Source organism: Phaethon lepturus, unplaced genomic scaffold (genome assembly GCF_000687285.1).
Source record: "Phaethon lepturus isolate BGI_N335 unplaced genomic scaffold, ASM68728v1 scaffold40438, whole genome shotgun sequence".
Lineage (NCBI taxonomy): Eukaryota > Metazoa > Chordata > Aves > Phaethontiformes > Phaethontidae > Phaethon > Phaethon lepturus.
Window position 1 is genome coordinate 25,804 of NW_010559052.1, and position 8,271 is coordinate 34,074.

Here is an 8,271-nt window from a genome sequence, read left to right on the forward strand (position 1 = left end):
CTGTAAAAGAAATAGAGGTTATTTTTAAAGAATAATGTAAATGTAGAGTAGTGAAGCAAAGGATTCCAGACAGGTAGATGTGCTGATAGGAAAAGCTGTAGAAACCATTATTTCCAGGTGACAAGTAGGCATGTAAAAATAAGGTGAGCATCTTCATGCTGAAGCTATGTAGCAGAGGATAGATATTAATCTGTTTAGACTATGTCAGAGGAGTACTGTCATTCTAGCCCATTAAATCAAATTCCTGATTCAACTGTTACGATGCATATTCTAATTGTGGGCCATGCTAGATATTACAATTAGAGAACATTTAGGGAATTTATCATAATTTCTTTTTTCTTTTCCCTTCGGCAGTAATACCGGTTGCAGGAGAATTGACAAGTGAATGATACTGCCTTGCGTTTATTTGACTAAAAATGTTGAATTACTCAAATCTTGAATTTTACATTTTGTAGAGCTTCTCCTTTAATAATCAAGGTCAAAATAGCTTCTGTCCATCCTCTGCCAGAATATTCTCAGTGGACCTTTTGTTTTAGAGCTGCAAATTGTTACATTACTGGAGATGGGAGGGAGATTTTAACCATTATCTTCCCCCCCGCTCCCCCAATATTCTGAAATGCACAGCAGCTTTGCTGTCAAGGCCTGGGCAGCTGCTGACCAGCCATGATAGGCCTTCATTAAATCAATCAAATGGACACAAACCTACTTAATATATAATGAGCATAAAGTCAGTCAGAAGAGTCTAATTCTTGGAATGGAAAGGATCCTATTTTTCTGAAGTAGGATCTTTTATAATTACAATGGAACAGAGAGACCTACTGTAGCTGGTGATAATAGATCCTACTATTTTTCCAGGAGCTGGGTTAAAATCTGTAACTTTGTTTTGACACAGACTGTCTTTCTAATTGTGCTGCCCTTCATGACATCTTAAGAGTATGGTAGAATTGATACAATAAGATTTCCAGGCTTTACATGGTTGTTCTTTGATGTCTTTTGTAAGCTGAGGAGTGGGAGCCAATATGGTGGTGGGGAGATGCTAATCCTCCTTGCTGGTGGTAACTGGCTTGATTGGTCCAGAGTTTACTGTGAAGGAGGAAAATGTGGAAATTGCTTGTGACTGAATTTAACAGGGATTGTGTTATATTGAATTGCTCAGCATGGTCAAATTGTTGGATTTTTGGCAATAATTGCAATATATGGTGCAACTCAGGATTACTTTTCATTCATGATGTGAGGTTTGAATAACAGAACAGATATTGCCTGTGTCACAAAAAGTGAAAAAATCAGGAGGTATTATAGAAGAAGATTCTTTATCAAATGAAAATTTAAAGAATGATGCAATTGGTTTGAAACCAGATAAAAATCTGGATATTGCTTTTGGGTCTTATCCAGTTTTCAGCATGTTAGAATAAGACAATTAACTGTATTTTGAAGGTACATTTGGCAGTCAAAGAATGCACTGCAGCTAAAAGGAAAGAGAATTAAGCTCCAGTATCTCCACATAAAAATAGAAGCTTTGGAACATTACTTGATTTTTATTAAAAATCAGCATATCTGCAAGTATATGCTTGTATTTAGGTTGTTCTGTCAGGGAAGGAGTCATACATATTTGTTTCTCAGGATTAAATAATCAGATACTCCCCATTTTACAAGGGAATATGTAGGCAACGTTTGGTTTTGCCTCTCAGTCTCCCTGTAGGCCATTCTGATTCCAAAAGAATCAAGATTTTTAACATGCAGTTATTTGAAATACATTTTCAGTATGTGTTCTTAATAGATACATTCACATAAGATCAGAGCAGAAGGAAATTGTTCTTTAGAGTTTGAATTTTGCAAGTTTCAAAATTGAATCTTTCTGTAATATCAAGAGCTGCAAAAAGGAGTTTTTATCTTACCCATGGAATTGATTATAACACCATCTTTGAGAGACTCTTCCAACTTATCTGTGTCATTTTAATGGCAGTTCCTTGTTCTTTCCCTCCTCCCTAATCAAACATGCAAGAAACATGCAGGAAAAAATTCCAGCTAGCTGGTCTCCATGCCTCTCATTGAAGAAAGAGTTGTAGCACCTCCAGGTGCATACTTAAAGGAATTTTCTCTTAGTCTTCATTTTGACAGTCACTTAAAGGATGTATCTGTAGTATGTTTAATAATGTTCATTCATTTAAAGTTTTTAGGGGTTTTGCCATCACAACAGCATCAAGAAACATATCAGTCAGAGTTGCTTTACGTTGTTGAGCAGGGAAAAAGCAAGAAGCATTTTCTAATGTACCTATTCTGGAAGTAAGCAAGGATTTCAGTTGTCATGATAAATCATTGCCCTATATTTTATTAGCAGTAAGTTCATAAAAGAAGGATAAGTGTATAAAATCCATGATGTGTTTTAAGAGGCTTGAGATTCCTATACATGATCAGTTGTCATCTATTAAAATACTCACATTTTGCTTCAAATTAGTTCTTGTTTCCTATGTAGTCTTTTCTCTAAGTGGCTGTGGGAGACCACATAAAATGATACCTGAATCGTCCATTTCTGTTGCAACCTATGTGTATTTTATGATAACATTGAAAAAAATTACTCTAAGAATTGAATATAGGAATACAGTAATTTCAAAGTTAATGAAGCATGTTATCCAGAAACAAGGAGTTTATTTCCATGTATTAAAAAAACCCCAACAACTTAAGCAGCTGTGATGTATAATATGCAAAAAAGCCTTTTAAAAAATAGCTAAACATTGATTAGCTAATCATCCTGCTCATGCATGCATGCATTTGTAGGAGTTTTGGCTACTGTGCACAAATGTTCCTTATGAAGACTTTCTTGCTCACAAGTTTATGCTGACAGGTGTTCTCAGAATATTCCTCAAAGAGGGGTGAAGAAGTTGCAAACTGAGGTACAGCTCTAGAGTGAGTCATTGTTGAGGATGGTTGAATTCCCAGTCCTTGGTTGTTGGTAGAAATTAACATTTTAAGACCACTTTCATCTCCACATGCTGGAAAGCTGTTAAGGTGTTGCAATCAGTTTAATTCTTTTCATTTCCTTAATTAGTGTTCAAACTTGGCATCAGAAAGCAAATATGCAAGTGATGAAAATGCATTTAAGTACTCTGAAGCAACAGAATTACGTTAACTCTAATTCTCACAGCTTGTCTTGCTCATATACTCTTCTGAACTCCAGATCCTGTACACATTCTTCTTCCTCTTAGCTTGCATTTATTTCACAGAAGAGTTTATGGTTTTGTCGGTCTATTAATAACATAAAAGAAAGATCTGTCCCTGGTACCTCAGCTCGGTATTGATTGAGTATATGGTGTATGTGCTTGGGAGTAGAGATTCATTCTTTGTTTTGTAAAATAAACTATTTCATCCTTTGTGCTCCCACTGAGCTCTACAGGTTAGCATCTGCAGAAGGTTTAACATCTTTCTGTAGAGTAAAGGATGAGTCAGGATAACAGAGCAGTATTCTTGTTTAAAATCATGCTAAAGACAGGCAAAACTCATGGTAAATGATGTGGCTTGAAACAAAAACATGCAAAGCCAGTTATAAGTTTTCTGTAAGTATCTGTGGGTTTTATTAGCTAGTTTGTTACTCAAAATAATTTTACAAAATACTTGAACACTGTTAGTGTTACTTGGAAGGCATAAGAAGTTGAGTTGGGAAAGGAGTATGTCCCTTATGCAGAGATCCTGTGTTTATTGTTTATTTCATTGTTTTAATGTTTACAATATTCTCTAATTGATGTGACTTGCTAGTCAGAAAGGAGGAAAAAAAAATCTCAAATCCATAAATTTTCAACTTCCTAATTATAAGCAAAAAAGGGCATCTTGGAGATTCTTAGATATAGTTAAGGGTGTTGGATGAACAACAGGAAGGTCTCCGTTTTGAACTCCTGCTGCTTAAAAATTTCATATTGTTTTGCCTCTCACTTGGACTTACCTGTAGCTACAGTCTCCCTTTCTTGCAACTCCTGTATAGGAAAAAAATTAAATGGAGAGACAGAAGTCTCGTAAGAAAACTGACTTTGAAAATTGTCACTGTGATCTTACTTATGTCCAATCTAAAATGGGCATAAGTGTCTGGATAGGAGAAGTGAGTTTTGGAGTGTAGCAGTGTTGCCCCAGTGCCTGCTAAAAAGAGATGCTGGGAATTTTATCTGTCCAGTAACTCACTGATGGTGATTGCAGGTTGTGGCATCAACATTTCTCAGGTGTTTTCTTCACTTTGGGTACAGATTTAAGGGTGCTGATACAGCAGCTTAGATGATGGTTGATATAGTTGAAATAAAACCCAACTCTAACTCAGAACAGTAGACTCTCCTGGGAATTCATTATGTCCACTTACAAATAGATAACCTTGATTAAAATTACATCTTATAAAAATCCATGTATCTTAATGTTTCAGTAAGCATATCCATGAAGGGTTGGTCTTTCTCATTTTGGCCGGTAGCAAAAAAAGACTTTGAAATAGTGGATACATGATTTATTCCTTGATGACAGTTATTCAGGTCTTATTCAAGGCACCTCTCAGAAGGATTTGGTGTCTACTCTGGCATAGGTACCATGGTTTGAGCCATGGTTCAGACTCTTTTTGTCAAGGGGTGGCAACATAGCTCATATACCATCAACAGAGAGAAGGAGGTACAGGATTCAAGATGTCTCTCATATAAGTGGATGAATATTGCAATCAGGTTTTATGCCTTTGTCTTGTAAGTGTGTAAAAGCTTTTCCTCTTTCTTTTCGCTTTTCTTTAGCTGAAAATACTTGGTATCAGTGAAATGGTTAACATTCTAGCTGCAAGAATGCTATTTCTAACCTACGTTTCTGCTGTTCTGACCTACAGTTTTGGTTTGGCATTATGCCCACATAAAAGAAATGGTTTGAATTCAACTATTCAGAAATACTTCTGAATGTTTACTGTTATTAGATGTATTTGTTTTGCATTGTTTGAGTTGTATTGCCTTTAATCAGTAAACGTTACAGTACATGGTAGAAATTTCTCGATCTTGAAGTTGGTTTGCAATCTAAATGGAGAGAAAAAAGCTGTGGTTTCTATAGCAATAATTCATTTGTTAACCTGGACGAACATAGTAATTCTGTAGATAACTGTTTCTCTTTATATAATCCCTATAATATGCAGTATGAGCAAATGGTAACCAATGCTGTACAATGTTGTGATTATTCATTTAATTTCCTCCAATTATTTCCCAAGAAGAAATAGGAAAATAAGAAACAATTATTGTCTCTGCCTGATTATGGGTGATCCCTGTTAGGCTTTGAAGCTCAGAATTCACTGAAGGAGGCAGGGCTGAAATCCATTCTGATGCTGGGCAGATTGCTTTCTGGTTAACAAGGCAGTAGCATATACATTTACATTTCACTGCCTATCTTTGTGCCTTGAAGCTTAAAGTTTACAGAACGCAGAGATGACTGAAAATTGAAATTGCTGTTCTGGTTTCCTTCTGGAACTGCTTGTCACTTTTCTATTATTTTTAATAATGTAATGAAGCATTTTTTTGACATGTACTGTACGTCTTTCTTTCAAGACAGCTGCGGTCTTCCTTGTGCAAACTGCCTTACCAGCAATCCCTATGATTGCCAGGCTGGCAGGAAGAAAGTGGCATGCGTAAAGCATTGCAGGGAAAAGATTCCCCCCCTCCCCGGTCTCTTCAAGCATCTCAGATTTCCATGAAGTATGTGTAAATATGTAGAAATTATTTCCCTCCCCCTAATAAATGTACTTTATTTTCATGGTTTCCACCTGAATAAAATAAAATCTTTATTTCACACTGTGGACTGCTTGCCATAAAGTTCATAAGTGTTTATCTATTTGAGGATTTAAGTTGTAAAGGTAAAACTAAGGAATTTATAATAGTAAATTATGGAAATATGTGTTCAGGGAATTATGGAAGTGACTGTATAAGTGTTTTCAAATATGAGCTGAAATTGAGCATTGGAGCTTAATCACAAAATGAATACCGTCTGGAGCATCAAAACCAGGAACGGTTGGAGAAAGAATTGTTCTGCAGCTTTAGCTGTAGTTGGAGTAAGGAAGAGGAGTTAAACAAAAAAAAATCCAAACAAAAAAAAAATAAAAAAAGATTCCACAGTTCCTGTGAATTGCTTCAGTCTTGTAAATAACAGACCTTTTCTGTATTAGAACAATATGTTAAGTATATTAGTGTTTTCATTTTGAGGGTCACACTTAACATTCTTTCTGTCATGGGTTGAGGCTTTCCCTGACCTGCATTTTCTTTCTCCTCCTGAGGTGCGCACTTATGTGTCCCAAGAAAATTTTGTTTTCTGCATATTTTGCCATTACATGGGTGCAGGGCCAAATGGGAAGTGGTTTGGGTTTAGTTCTTGCTGTTAGGCTTTTGTATAAATAAATTGCTACTTTGCATATTTTATATTTTCATTATGACTGCATTTGTTTTCACAGCCTGAGGAAGAGCTTGATCCTGAAGAGAGGGACAACTTCCTCCAACAGCTTTACAAGTTTATGGAAGACAGAGGTAACACTGAAATTGTTTTTATTTACTTACAAATATTTTTATTTACTTAAGTATATAATTCTTTTTAATAACTAGACCACTTTTGTAATGGCTTTTAAAAATTGCTTTTAAATGTAATGGATGTTATTACGAGTATATTCTTACGTCAGTGAAAAAGGATAACTACTAGTCTGGTGCAAGGAAAAACACTTCTACCCATTTTCACATGTGGCAGGTCTGCTTCCAGTACTTTGAAGCACAGTGCACAAAGGAAACTGAAATCCTCCCTGAGGTGTTTTGTTTTTGTTTTGCTTTCACAAAATCTTTTTTGTGTTAACAATCCCTATTAAATAAGCTCTTGGTTGATTTCTTGTTGTGACAGCCATGGCTGGGAACTCTGCTGCTGTTAATCTCAGGCTGGAACCTGAGGAGGCTGTTCATGGATGGTGAAATTCAACCAGCAGAGAATGGGAGATGTGCCATCTTCAAGTCTCCTTGCACAACTGTTAATCATGCGCAGATGTATCAGTGATACTCACCTGAAGAGACAACTTAAAAGATTCTACTTTATCCAGTAGCTAGAACAAGAAAATAGCATATTTTAAATGTCTGTCTTTACAGAATTAGGTGAGACTGTTATAAATTGGAATAGTTAAAGTCCTGGCATAAGACGTATATTGGAAGTGCATGTGCTATGTAGAGAGAGCAGGATGTACCTGCTGACTTGGGAGAACTGCTGTTGCATAAGCCATTCACATTTGCAGTTGTGATGAGACTGACACTAAAATGGAAGGTTTTCTGTTCCTTAGCTGCACCCCCACCGTTTTTTTTTTTTAGTGTATTTAAGCCTGGAAAGAGTTTTATCTTTTCGAGTATATTTGGTTTATTCATTTTACTCATAAACTCGCTATTTCAATTCAACTACTCTGTTAATTCTGAAATAACATTGGTGGAGGTAGATTAGAAGTGCAACTACTGCCTTTTTACTTTTTTTTTTCCTTTCTTTTTCCTTGACAAAAGTTACCTGAATGATAATTTTTGTAGCAGCATATACTACAGCAAATGTTGATGTACTTGAATTTGAAATATCCAGAGCTAGGAATAACATGTAAAGTGCATATAGTGTCTGAATACTCTCTCTCTTCCCCCCACCCCTTTTTTTTTTTTCCTTGAGTTTTAAAACTGGGGGCGTGGTGGGGAATCACGTTACCTTTGTAAAAGAAGTTCTGCATCCCTATTAACAAGGTGTGTTCTGAACCACAGAATAGTAAAAGAACAGTTCCAAGTCTGTTCAATATTGCCAGTTCTTATCACAGGTTTAGAAATTGATCATGTGTTATAGCAAAGTATACTGAGTTCTTCCAAAATAATTTTGAAGCCTCCTGTGCACAACCAGTGTTTCTGGAGCGTAACGTACCTTGGGGGAATAAGAGCCTATGTTGAGGAGGAAAAAAAAAAACAAACCCTATGCTGCTGGACTAATCCACAATTTTCTTTCTTTTCTAGTAGCCTGATTCTTTCCCCTTTTCTGTTTTCCTCTTTCCTCACTCCTTTACTTAAGCACTCTTAGCCTACAAACCAAGTAGGGATGATGTCAGGGACTTGTAGAAGCAAAAGAAGAAAGCATTTGTGCACTGAATTTGGAAACACAGCCCAGAAACTGGTCTTTAAGCTAGTATGTTGATTGAGCAATGTACAGGACTTTGTCAGGACTGCGTCTTTCCCCCACCTGTCTACGTTTTTTCCCCCCTCTGTGCAGGGTCCTGCACTTTGGCCACAACAA

General features: G+C 36.3%; 1 protein-coding gene across 1 annotated transcript in view; it reads left to right on the forward strand.

The window, feature by feature from the left end:
- The window catches only part of LOC104625586 (AT-rich interactive domain-containing protein 4A-like), a gene marked incomplete at both ends in the record, with an annotated part of 30,921 nt that extends 24,412 nt beyond the window's left edge, over nucleotides 1–6,509 (forward strand). Inside the window, one exon of the mRNA XM_010293253.1 lies at nucleotides 6,437–6,509. Within this exon, the coding sequence (XP_010291555.1) occupies nucleotides 6,437–6,509 (73 nt within the window). The remainder of the gene's footprint in view (nucleotides 1–6,436) is intronic.
- Between the last annotated feature and the right edge of the window lie 1,762 nt (nucleotides 6,510–8,271).